The sequence below is a fragment of the Hibiscus syriacus genome, unplaced genomic scaffold (assembly GCF_006381635.1).
Source record: "Hibiscus syriacus cultivar Baekdansim isolate YM2019G1 unplaced genomic scaffold, ASM638163v2 tig00007227_pilon, whole genome shotgun sequence".
Lineage (NCBI taxonomy): Eukaryota > Viridiplantae > Streptophyta > Magnoliopsida > Malvales > Malvaceae > Hibiscus > Hibiscus syriacus.
In genome coordinates this window covers 1-14838 of record NW_024062130.1, presented here as the reverse complement: position 1 = coordinate 14838, position 14838 = coordinate 1, and the positions used below count along the sequence as shown (strand labels likewise).

General features: G+C 29.2%; 1 protein-coding gene across 1 annotated transcript; it reads right to left on the bottom strand.

Annotated features, from left to right (window-relative positions):
* Positions 1-13531: 13531 nt before the first annotated feature.
* LOC120201450 (benzaldehyde dehydrogenase, mitochondrial-like) lies at positions 13532-14826 on the bottom strand (the record flags this gene model as incomplete). The annotated part of the gene is made up of 5 exons (XM_039202061.1): positions 13532-13922; positions 13999-14060; positions 14153-14290; positions 14399-14536; positions 14623-14826. Coding segments are annotated over 5 exons (816 nt in total), but the record flags the coding sequence as incomplete, so codon positions are not given.
* Between the last annotated feature and the right edge of the window lie 12 nt (positions 14827-14838).

The following is a 14838-nucleotide window of genomic DNA, read 5'->3' as shown; positions in this document are numbered from 1 at the left end:
AGTTGCGAATTTGAAAACTGAGTTACGAATTTGGAAACTGTGTTGCGAAATTGGAGTTCGTGTTGCGAATTTGAAATCGCATTGCGAATTTGTTGGTTATTTTTGCAAATCCAGAAAAAGTTGGTTAAAATCGTATATTATAAGACATTTTCGGTCACTGAAGTTATTTTCTCTTTTTTTATTAGTAAGCAGTGTATTTCTTTTTCATTTTATATTTATTCATCCACAACATCATCAATTTTAATGTTGGTCGACTGTCAATATTAATTATTGTACTTTTTTTTTTTAATAAGTTTGTTGTATGACAAATTCTTCTATGCTTTTATGACACGTTTTCTTCGATCTTTTGACACGTTTTTCGGTCGTTTGACTGTTGTTTTCACTTATCTTTTTTCTAAAGGTTGATTAGACATTGTCAGATTGATCAAGATGACGCTTATCTGTTATTTTATTGATCTTCCATTCTTTGGACCCTCAGATAGGATTTGAATTCCTGTTATGCGCTCATGGATAGCTTTTCACGTCGTTCGAGTCTGATTTACGGTTTGTCGGTGGTCTTTCAGTAGCTTCATCCCTTTTGTAGTTCCTTTGTCGATGTGATCAAATTTATTTGTATCTATGCTTGTTCGCGTTTTCTTAGTTAGATTTTAATATTTCCTTGTATGGTCATTATGTGATCTTAAATTTCTAGTTTTGATTATAGGAAATTATCCTAATTATGTGCTTAATTTACGGTCATGATTGTAAACCTTTATTGTAATTAGGATATTTCTTATTTTGAATAAAATTAATGATTTCTTACAAAAAAAATAAATATAATTAAAATTTAAGAAACTTGTTTTTAATACAATAAAATCAAATTATTAATGCATTATGTGTACATTTAAGGTCATTTAATTATAAGATTGGGGATAAATATATCACTTCTTCTTTTAAAAATTACAAATAGACATTTGATTAAATATTATTATAAATATATTATTCTATCATTAAATATTAAATAAAGTAATAGAGTAATCTAATATAATAATAATTTTAATCTTTAAAGCTTATATAATTTATTTGATCATAATATAAAGCAATTCAATCAATTAACCTTTTGTATTTGAAAATACCATCATTTTAATCTTTGTTCTTCTCATAAATTAGTTGTTATTTTCCTAAAAATGTTATATTACTTCTTTTTTTTGTTACTTTTATGGTATAATAATAATTTAATGGTAACTTATTGTTGTTTTAGGAAAGAATGCAGTTATCCAACCACTGCCTTGATTCGATTAGCTCACTTGATTTGACATTATCGTAAAAAGGAACTAAATTGATTAATTTTTTAAATTATGGATTAAATTTATTGAATTAGTCCGAGTTATGGAAATTAATAGAATATATAAGTTTAAGGACTAAAAATATTATTATATAAAGACACATTAAATGTTTGTTTCAATTTTAACGACGAAATGACTTGTTTGTAACGATATTTAATTGAGCGATATGTTTATAAGTTTAAGAAAAAAAAAGAAAAATGATATGTTTGCTGTTAAACCTATAATTAAGTGATATTGAGTGTAGTTTATTGAAAAAGTAATTAATAAGATATTAATACTTGACTTAATGATTTTTTTACCGTTAAACTTTTTTTCAAAAAAAATAGGATTAATGGTCACTATTGCCTATGTAGTAAACCCAATTTATCAATTTCGTCCTTATCTTTTTTTTGCATCAATTTAGCTATTGAAATTGTTTAGGATGTTTATCTTAGCCCTCGAAGTTCGTTTTCACTAACAATCAATGTAATATCCCAAATTTTGGATTGGTGATTGGAATGTAAATTTTGAAAGTTTGAATATTAAAGTGTAAAGTTGTAAAAGTTTAAGGACAAAAATGTAAATTTTTATAATACCCCCAACCCGTATCCGACCCGGATTCAAGTCCGAGGAGTCATATTGACTTTTCAAAACATTTTATTTACAAATTGGTAAAACTTTAAATCTATAATTCAGTAAGATAAACAATTTTCATTAATTAAAACATTTGCTTTTACAAAACCTATCAGATCATATTCAATACAATTCTCTTAGTACATGCCAACTAGATATAACAAGGCACACATGATTAATATTCTTTTCTGATCTGAACTTCATAAATGAGTGACTGACCTGTCATGCTTCTCTTCTCGATTTCCGGAACCTACGTGTGAAAAAATCACATGCTAAGTCTAGGACTTAGAGAGGCATAAAAAATCATATCTAATGTAATTTATATTCACTAACCATGCATGACTATTTTATCCTATCATAACCATGCAACTCATATACTTTTCATGTAACAAATACACACACACACACATACATACATATACACACGTACATACATACATGCCATCATTTATGTTTCTATCATACTCATACACTATTATCATTCATATTTCTTATCTGTTGTTCGTATAATCTCTTATGCTCATATCATATATCTTATAACTCATTCTTATAACAGATGCAATAACTTATAACACATATATCATTTCATTCAATTCATATCACACATCATATATATATACATACATTGTATTCAGGATTATTTCTTTTTTAGCCCATGTACTTTGTTGAGAACTCAAGGTATAAGAGTAATATGAGGTTATGCACACATATGTATACCACAACTCGTATAAAATCCACTAAGTGGCATATAAAATCTGTGTCCCGAAGGAACTATCCATATGTTCCGAAGAACATAGATAACCTGTCCATATGTACCGAAGGACATAGGTAAATTGTCTATATGTCTCGAAAGACATAAGTAACCATCGACTCTTGGCATGCCAAATATACCTATAGCTCTTATATCACATAACATGGGCATTGCCATTTATGTCATTTCACATATACACATTCATATCACATATTCATATAAGCTCATGGCTTTTTATCACATATCATGTAATACTCTTATGGAATTTCATATTTCATTATCATATATCTCATATCACATATCACATATTCATAGATCACATAGTTTATTTCCATATATTTCACATATCACATATACATGTAATCACATACTTTATTTTTCGTGTAATTCATGTCACTTCTCATATGATTTCATATTTATATGTCACATAACTCATATCACTTTGCATGGTTTCACATAAACATATATCATATCTTGTTCACAAATGTTTTCCATATAACTAATATCATATGATTAATATCTTATTCTTATAACAAATATTTTCCATATATAACATGTCCATATGTCCCGAAGGACATAGGTAAACTGTTCATATGTCTCGAAAGACATAGGTAACTCTCGACTCTTGGCATGCAAACTATACCTATAGCTCTCATATCATATAACATGGGCATTGTCACTTATGTCATTTCACATATACACATTCATATCACATATTCATATAAGCTCATGGCTTTTTATCACATATTATGTAATACTCTTATGGAATTTCATATTTCATTATCATATATCTCATATCACATATTCACAGGTCACATAGTTCATTTCCATATATTTCACATATCACATATACATGTAATCACATAGTTTATTTTTTGTGTAATTCATGTCACTTCTCATATGATTTCATATTTATATGTCACATAACTCATATCACTTTGCATGATTTCACATAAACATATATCATATCTTGTTCACAAATATTTTCCATATAACTAATATCATATGATTCATATCTTATTCTTATATCATCATATATATCATCTATGTTCATTCACTTAATCTCTTATGTTCATATATCACATATTTATATCATTCATTATGTCAATATCATATAACTTATGTAAACATATATATCACTTATATAGGTTCCTATATCTTATCACACTAACATATATTCACATACTTTATAATTACATAGTTTACTTCATTTCACACATAGTCACATAGTTACGTAATTCACTTACACATATTCACATGACTTATACAAATCATGTAACATACATAGTAACATGTTATCACATATACTCATGCACACATATAAATCATAACAAACACATACTTCTGTCTATGAATTCATGCATTTTACTATTGGAAATAGACTTATTGCAAGTCTTATTTCCCATTAAACACCATATACTAAATAATATGCACTCACCTGGCCTTAATAGTCAATATCGTTCTCTTATATTTTCTTCGATGCCTAATGCTTGTCGACTGATCTGGACTTGCTTTCGATTGATATCTTTTCTTTGGCTCCCATGGTGAAGAGAAAGAAGAAGAAGAGAGAGTTCTCTGGAAACTTTTCCCTCATTTCCCACATTTATATAACCTACAAAAGAAAGATAAAAAAACTTTCTTGTCAAATTACCATTTTACTCTTCTTTCTTTCAATCTTTACTATAAAGTCCAACATAAAAATTCTTCAATTAAATCCCTGAACTTTTCAATCTTTCAAAATTATACCTCAAAGTTTCAAAACTTCCATTTTAGTCACTAACCCTGATTTAGGCTGTTATAAATCTCCCGTCCTTTTAAGAAAATTCATCCTCGAATTTTCACTGAACATATCGATAAAAACATTACCCACCTATAGCTTCAAATTTTTTATGCTACCTTTACTACTTCAATCTTTCACGGTTTGCACTTAATAACTTGTCTTTGATTTCCAAAGAACCCTAATCCATTCTATTGTACACTTACTTTAGACCTTTGTAAATCCTTGTCATATCATTTACCATGTAAATATTATCATTCATTCTTACTCAAGGTCATAATTCAATTGATTTCCTTCATCATATAATTAAAACATACACTTTTGCAAAATCAAACAATCTCTTTATTCAACCTTACCTACTTTTCTTATTTCTGTATCAACTTATAATCCATACCTCAATATAACTTTTATCATCTATGTTCCTTTAAACTCCATCATTTTCATTTCCTTATAATATAAATCAAAATCTCCTTATAGCATAGGTTATATCTTTTCTTTAATGTCCACATACTCTTGTCCTATCACTTATACTCATCTCTGAGTACCAATCTTCATTGCATTTTCGTAACTTTGATAATCCACTTTACTTATATAGAACTTCATTCTTTACCATCTTTTGTACTTATATTTCATTCTTTAAAGCCCCCTTTTAAAACATACAAATATTTATTTCCTTGCCTACATCATATCTATATGATCAAAATACACAATCACATCCAGTTTTTCCAATCTGGAACGTAAACCTTCATCGAACCAATTATTTATATTTTTTTCAGTCGAAATTAAACCATCAAGAATTACTTAACTTATCAAATCCACATCCTTCCTCATACACTATGCAATTTCCTTTGCTCAACTCAACATTCCAACTTTCTTTGTCTTGTAAGCTAATCACCGATGTACACATTCTTAAACTCTTCTGAAATAATATTCACATTACTTGATACATTTTAAATACTTTTTCTTTTTCAATTTACATCATTTCAACGGAACTCTTAATCCATTTCCCCCCACTTTCATATCTTAACTTCATATCTATCTTTAACTCCTTATTTAATTTTCCAGTACCAGACTCTACTACTTAAGTGAATATGACGTTCATCAAATTTGATCTTTAACCGAGTCTGAAATTAAAAAATCCTAATCTCTGTCTCTCTTTGATAGTAGTGATTCTATGAAATATCGATTCTCTTAATCCTTATGAGTTCTCTCTAGATCTTTAACACCATTAACCACCTCTTGGAGAAAAAAAACACAATTCCAATACCAATAATATTCTTTTGATCTAGGTATAAGCCCTCCACACATCACTTATACACATCATTTTCCTTTAAGTTAGCCTAACTACTATTCTTTCAACTTATCAAACTGCTCTCTTATTCATACACATTACAATTATCATGTTTCAAATTCATTAACTATGTCTTTATATTTCTGATGAACTTATCACCGAGATACTTATTATCAAACCTTTTCAAATTAATAACAACATCTCTGAATCTTCTATCATTCTCATGATAACATTTGTTCACTATACTTCAACTCATACGTATAGTATCTAAACTACTTCATCTAACTTCTCCACTTCAGAACAATGGAGACTCTATAACATTATTCTAACATGTTTTCAACTTTCTGAAAACAACCTTTGTTGTTTCAAAGCATTTCCTGAGGTGTCCGCTCTTCATCCTGCCCGACCAGGGTAGGTGAATTGCTACCACCATCAAGTCTATTAGCTTTTTCTTGCTTCGAAACTTTCATTACTATATTTTTAACATAATCTTCTAATTCCACTCTATTAACAAGACATCTCACTCCTTATTCATTTAGATCAGAAATTTTCACTTCATGTTGGCATGTACACATTTTAAAAACTCTTTTACCTTTGGTTTAAGCCTAGAATCGGCTAAATCTTAGCTTTGATACTATTAAATGTAACACCCCAACCCGTATCCGACCCGGATCTGAGTCCGAGGTGTCACATTGACTTTTCAAAACATTTTCTTTATAAATTGGTAAAAATTTAAATCCATAATTCAGTAAGATAAACAATTTCATTAATTAAAATATTTTCTTTTACAAAACCTATCAAAGCATATTCAATATAACAAGGTATACATTATTAATATTCTTTTATGATTTGAAATTCATAAATGAGTGACTGACCTGTCTTGCTTCTCTTAGCTTCTCTTCTCGATTTCTGGAACCTATGTGTGAAACAATCACACGATAAGTCTAGGACTTAGTGAGGCATAAAAAACACATCTAATGTAATTTATATTCACTAACCATGCATGATTATTTTATGTTATCATAACCACGTAACTCATATATTTTTCATGTAACAAATACATATATACATGTTATCATTTATGTTTCTATTATACTCATACACTATTATTATTCATATTTTTTATCTATTGTTCGTATAATCTCTTATGCTCATATCATATATCTTATAACTCATTTTTATAATAGATGCAATAACTCATAACACACATATATCATTTCATTCAATTCATATCACACATCATATATATATACATATATTGTATTTAGGATTATCTCTTTATTAGCCTATGTACTTTATTGAGAACTCAAGGTATGCGAGTACTATGAGGTTGTGCACACATATGCTGTCACCACAGCTCGTATAAAATCCACTAAGTGGCATATGAAATCTGTGTCCCAAAGGACCTATCCATATATTCCGAAGAACATAGGTAACCTGTCCATATGTCCCGAAGGACATAGGTAAACTGTTCCTATATCTCGAAAGACATAGGTAACCCTCGACTCTTGGTATGCCAACTATACCTATAGCTCTCATATCACATAACATTGACATTGTCACTTATGTCATTTCTACACATTCATATCACATATTCATATAAGCTCATGGCTTTTTTATCACATATCATGTAATACTTTTATGGAATTTCATATTTCATTATCATATATCTCATATCACAGGTCAAATAGTTCGTTTCCATAAATTTCACATATCACATATTCATGTAATCACATAGTTTATTTTTCGTGTAATTCATGTCACTTCTTATATGATTTCATAATTATATGTCACATAACTCATATCACTTTGCATGGTTTCACATAAACATATATCATATCTTGTTCACAAATATTTTCCATATAACTAATATCATATGATTCATATCTTATTCTTATATCATCATAAATATCATCTATGTTCATTCACTTAATCTCTTATGTTCATATATCACATATTCATATCATTCATTATGTCAAGATCATATAACTTATGTAAACATATATATCACTTATATCGATTCCTATAACTTATCACACTAACATATATTCACATACTTTATAATTACATAGTTTACTTCATTTCACACATAGTCACATAGTTACGTAATTCACTCACACATATTCACATGACTTATACAAATCATGTAACATACATAATAACATGTTATCACATATACTCATGCACACATGTAAATCATAACAAACACATACTTCTATCTATGAATTCATACATTTTACTATTGTAAATAGACTTATCGCAAGTCTTATTTCCCATTAAACATCATTTACTAAATAATGTGCACTCACCTAGCCTCAATAGTCAATATCGTTCTCTTATATTTTCTTCGATGCCCTATACTTGTCGACTGATCTGGAATTGCTTTCGATTGATATCTTTGCTTTGGCTCCCACGGTGAAGAGAAAGAAGAGGAAGGGAGAGTTCTATGAAAACTTTTCCCTCATTTCCCACATTTATATAACGTACAAAAGAAAGATAAAAAACTTTCTTGGTAAATGACCATTTTACCATTCTTTCTTTCAATCTTTACTATAAAATCCAACATACAAATTCTCCAATTAAATCCCTATACATTTCAATCTTTCAAAATTATATCTCAAAGTTTCAAAACTTCTATTTTTAGTCACTAGCCCTGATTTAGGCTGTTACAATTTTCAAAAGTTAAATTATGGATTTTTAAATAATTAGTTCATCCCAAGACAATTAGTTTATTAGATTTCAGAATTTTGATATGGAGTTTGCATAAAAGTTTATTAAAGGACAATGATCAACATATTATTCAAATAACCAAATCGAATAAGAATATTAAAAAAATTTAAAGGAAGGTATATTTGTGTTGGAAAAGTTACATGGATATTTTAATTAGTGGAATTTAAGTTGGATTGATGGAATTTAGTGGGAATTGAACTATAAAGTGAAATAGTGCAATTTAGTGACTAAAATGAAATTTTGGAAAATTAGAGGGTCAAGAAGAAAAATTGAAAGATGAGATTTTTATGGTTATTTAATAATATTAAAATAGAGATAATAGAGTGGAATGGGTATAATTTTGGGAATTTATTAGTGGCAATTTAGTCTTTTGGCTCAAAAACAATAAAAAATATTTTTTAATTGATTTTTAAAGGCTAATTAGGAGATATTTGGTTAGAAATTTGTAGAAAATCTGCTTTCTCCTCCACCAAACTGCCAAACCTCCATAGCCAATTTGGAATTTTGTTAGACCCTGAGGGACGTTTTCTCATAGTATGGCAACTTAAAGGATTAATGTGCAATTATTGAAAATTTAAGTTCCTATGTTGAAATCTAATATCAGAACAATAAATTTGACTGATTTGGAAGAGTTTATAAGTCTAGAAACTCAATTGTAAGTTGAATGAAGGTGGTGAGATGGTGAAGTTGTCAGGGGCATTTTACAAAGTTAGGAAATTTAAAGGATTTAGATTCAAGCTTTGGAAATTTTGGATGCAATGCTAGAAATTTTAGTTAAAATATGAGAATATTGAATTTAGATAAGGTGGAAAGTTTCACAAGATTAAGGGAGAGAAATTAGTTTCAAATATGTGTCGATTTTTTTTAAATTGTTGGATTATAAATGAATATTATATTATTAGTTAAAGTACTAATTCATATTTGAAATTGTTTATGTTGGGAAATTGATGATATGAAGACTGTGATCGAAAACAAAAACAAATCGAACCAAAATAAAAGTATTAGGTTCGAGGGTGCAAGGAAGATAGTAATTAAAGTGTATTGAGGCAACATGTGAGTGAAACTTACTTATTTTATACACGGTCGGAGGACAGCTTGCGATGAATCAACCTCAAATATTTTTGAATAAAATAATTTGTATCATGTTCTGAAATATTTTTTTATTGTGTTATTAAATGATTTTTATATGGTTTTGGGTACGAATTACCCAAACTATGTTATACGATATTTTATGTTTATAGCATGTAAATATTTTGGGTATGAGCTGCCCAATACTGATTTTTATGAGATTTTTATTTATATTCGATTATATGAATGTTTATATGGAGAACAATATATTATTTTCAATTACGCTCACTGTATGAGATTAAGAGTTAGTGGTACAAATGGCGTGCCATGAGGTGGGGTGATTACTGATTATTGTTCACTTATTACTGATACTGACACTATATATGCACCGTGGGTTCACGATGTTGTGACATTGTGAAATCTATATCGGATTACTGGCACAGTGATATTGTGTTTTACAACACATGTACATTACTGTTACTGACATCGAAAGTGCAAATTGTTACTGATAATAAAACTGCAAATAGCGCGCACACTCATTTACTGACTCGAGTACCTTATATTTTCATGATGATACAGTGAAATAATATAAATTGAAATAGAGTAGTACAAAATTGATTTTATACAGTACTGTTGACTGTTAGACTGTTAAAGTAAAAATTTTATTAGAGGCTTTGAACTGACAGTTAAATTTATAACTGCTAGTATATGCAAATAATTTTATTGATCGTAATTGAATTAATATTTAAGGTTTTAACTATAACATTTTAAAGCTGAAGGATCATTTTAAATTTCAGTTCATAATTTGAGTGCGTATGATTGAATTAATCCCAAAGTGAATTAGCCTTTTGATCTGGGTTTAGGTTTGACAGTGACGACATTTGGTTGGCCTTACAACGCCGACCAAGGACACTTGGGCCAATGAAAATAAGCCATGTTACCCAGGAAACCGGGTATCTCAGAATGTTCAAAGGTAACTTTCAACGGCATTTCTGGCCGTGTGGTTGCTGCGATTGAGGGCAACCTTGTTGATTAAATAATAGCATTAATACTCTAATAAATAATTCATTATTCAAATAATATTAATATTCAATTAAATTATTAAAAAATCATGATTAGAACAAGATAAAAGCATAATGATATAAATAATATTACTTGATGAGTTGTAAACAATCTGTCAATCTGGACAGTGTAAAACCATAATCATGAAGTGTACCCTTCATTTTCAGACAGCTTGATCAATTGTTATTGCATGTTTTAATATAATAGAAGTATGCTTCATATCTACATGCCGTCATTTAAATTTACGCACTGTGTTTATTAATAAAATAATAATGATTATAGAAGTGTCAAAGAAAAAAAAATATTCAACAGACAAATATATGATATTTATTCATGTTTGACTACAAGATATATACGTGTATATTATAAAAATATAATATATAGTTTTCATTGGCGTGCAGCATATTATAAAACTATGGGTCAAAAGATCTTTCTCCAATAATGATTCTACAAGTTTCTAGTTCTGAGTAGGACAAAATCATGTAAATAATTTGGAATTTAATGAGCAAAAATAAAAATCAAAAGTGGGAGGTGGGATGTCGTTATCCCGACATGAATGAATGAATGAATGAATGAAATGATAAATCGGATTCAGATATCATCTCCCACGTGCATAGCAACTGATTGGAAGATTCTTATATTAAAATTGAAGTATATGTTATGATTGTAGTGAGTGCCGGGAGTTGATGATAGAGATTGAGGAAGTTTAAGTGTTGATGATAGAGATTGAGGAAGGTTAACTTAAAATTGTAAAAATTTTAGAAGCTTAAGTTAAAATTTTAAATTTATATCTTTTTTAAAAAAGTTGGGGTATAACCAAAAAAAAATTTGAGAGGTTTAAAGAGAATTTTTAAAAATTATGGGAGAGATTTAATTAAGAATATTTAAAAATTTTAAAAAATTAATATTAATTTCTAAAAAATTTTATGGGGGCTAAATTAAATATTTTAAAAAATTTTGAAGGTCTAAACTATAAATTTTTAAACTTTCGAGAGGGGCATGACCCCCACTAGTCTCCATTATCTTCCGCCACCTATTATGGCGATTTTTTTTAAATTTTATATTATTTTTATATTTTTATCGATAATTTTAATTATATATCTTAAATTTTTATAATTGTATATATAATTTATTAAATATTTATATTTTCTAATGTAAAATATTTCGTGTATCTTTGATTATGACCCAACCTAAAGCTGATTAAGAAACACAGGTGATGGAAGGGGAATTGATTAAAACCATCCAATATAACGGTGGACCAACCGTCTCATGACTAATATCACGCGCATCTTACGTCATTTTCTCTTTGGTTTAACCCTTAAAGACTCAATTTAATTAAGAAACTTTGATAATTTAATTAAGACTCAATTAAATAAAAGGGATGGGACCTTCGAAGGATGCGCAAGGAGTAAACGTGTCAGAACTGAGAACCATTAGTTCGTTTTAAATGTTTTCAAATTATACTACTTGATAATTTCGATCCTTATTGAACAATTCCTACAAGATTCAGTCGGAATGTGATTGAAATCTCATTCATTTAAACAATATCTTACTCATTCATATTAGGGTTCTAAACGAGTCAAGTTAAGTTCAAGTATTGTTGAATTTTATTCGATTTAAAAAATCTAAAATCAAGTTTGAGTTGATCTGAAAACTCGCAAGTTTAAAGTTGTCAAGTTTGACTAAAACTTGAAAAAACTTGAACTCAAAACATTCTCAGCTTAGCTCAATTGAAGCTCAAACTCGATCTTGAACTTGAACTTTAAGTATATGAAATTATTATATTGTATTTTTTTATAATAAAAAACATTTAATTTTAATATTATTAATAATTTAATTTAAAAAATTAAAAATTTAATATATTATTTTTCGAGTTGCTTGCGAGCTTTTCAAGTCAAAATATCAAGTAATTTGCTTCAGCTCGTTAAAAATTCGAATTAAGTATTGACCATACTTTAACTGAATCGATCTATCTTGAATAGCACGTGATATGTTTCGTCTCATTACAACCTTAATCGTTTTAATATTATTATATTATCATTTAAATAAATGATAGTATTTAAACAATATCCACTTTTTTACTTCTCGAAAACTGGAGTTTTCCCATCTCCGCAAGCATTTTGGTTTTTAATAGTTTAGAATGATTACAATATAATATATGTCAAAAAAAATTTAGTGATGGATAATATACACCATGTAGACTCAGTCGTTCAAACCTGAAACTTTAAGTGAGAACAATACTCCTTTTAACCACTAAGGTCATTCAATGAGTTCTTTTCACGTACATTTTAAATGTACATTAAATAATTATATAATTGGATTATTATTCACTTTTAAAATGTATATTAAATAATTTTTAATAAAAACCAATTTGTTCAATTTCAAAACTGTTAGAAATTTAAAGAATGTTTAAACTAAAATATTAATTAAGTAATTATAATTTTAAAATTAACAGGTTCAAAATATTCATTTTCAGACGTATATGAATTAAAATGTTAATTTTTATATTAGAAAGACTAAAATTAATTTTTACAAATAGTAAAGGTATTAAAAATTTCTTTTAATAGAACTTTTATGTACGGTACAACTTGTAATTCGCTTTAACCTATACATTATCTATTTATTATTGTATTTCAAATATATATTAATAAAGGAAGTGTTGTTTTAATTTAACCCATGATGGATGAAGAGAGTATTATATTTTCTAAAGGTTTCGGATTCAAACAGCTACGTTTTATATTATAAGAAAGATTCTAAATAAATAATATCTTATAATTACTTTAAACTATTCGATACTAATAACACTCTAACTGTTTTCTCAAAATAGCATTTAAGTTTTATTTTCGTAAAATAGATACAGTAATATACGTGTAAACGCAATGATTCACGTATAGCATAATTACAAAACTCACTTGTCCCTGCTAATAAATTTTATTACGTTCCAAACGAAACAACAAAGCCAAAGTTCTTTATTTTATAAAGACACAACCAACTGAGGGGATAGACGGTGGGATAATCTGATGATACCGAAATTACAACCATGTCGGATTCTTCAAAGGTGTAACAACAGCCTTCACCTGCAAATAGTTATGAAGACTGTATATCCCTTTCTCCCTGCCAATGCCACTCATCTTGTAACCACCAAAGGGAATTGCAGCATCGAACACATCAAAGCAATTAACCCAGACTGTCCCCACCCTCAACGCCCGTGTCAACGTGTTCGCTGTCTCTATATTTTTCGTGAAAACTCCTGCTGCTAGACCGTATCGGCTTGTGTTTGCCCTTCTAATCACTTCATCAATATCCCTGCCACAGATGAAACATGATTCATATGAACTCAAGTTATTCCATCTATCTAGAACCGAGGTCGATTGATACTTACTTGAACTTAAGGATAGATTGCACTGGACCGAAGATTTCATCCTGTGCTATCAGCATATCATCCTAGTTGATAAGAATGCAAGGATGATGATGTTTGGCAACAAGTTAGTAACTAATTACAAAGGTAATTATTGCAGAGGAATGACGGTTATTACCGTAACATTTGAGAAAACAGTTGGCTGGATAAAGTATCCTTTTGTTCCGAGTCTGTCACCTCCACATTCAAGGGTTGCCTTACTTTCCTTTCCTGCTCTTATGTACCTTAGAACTTTCTCGAACTGCTCCGTGTCAATCTGAGTTTTTTACAAGATGAATAACGACGTCAGCTGAAGTGCTTCATGTAGTTTGTTAAATATATCGAGGAAGGGAAGGAGAGAGCGAGAGGGGGTTCGGTATATTACCTGAGGACCTTGCTCAACACCCTTCTTGAAGGGGTCACCAACGACACGTCTCAGTGCACGTGCCTTTGCTTTCTCTAGGAACTCGTCATATATACGTTCATGAACATAAGTGCGAGACCCAGCGCAGCAACATTGCCCCTGAAGAAAGAAGCATTAGAACAGTCTCTTAAGGTATGTATGTCAAACATCCTATATTTTATATCAAAGGAACTCATCAAAGGAACCTGATTAAAGAACAAAGCAAAATGAGCAAGCTCCACAGCTTTATCAACATCGGCATCTTCGCATACTATGAAAGGTGATTTCCCTCCAAGCTCTAACGTCACTGGCTTAAGATTGCTTCTTGCAGCCAATTCAAGCACAACCTTACCGGTTTCGGTTGATCCTGTGAATGCAACCTGCAAACAAAGTTTTAATAAGGCATTATAAATTGGTATTTC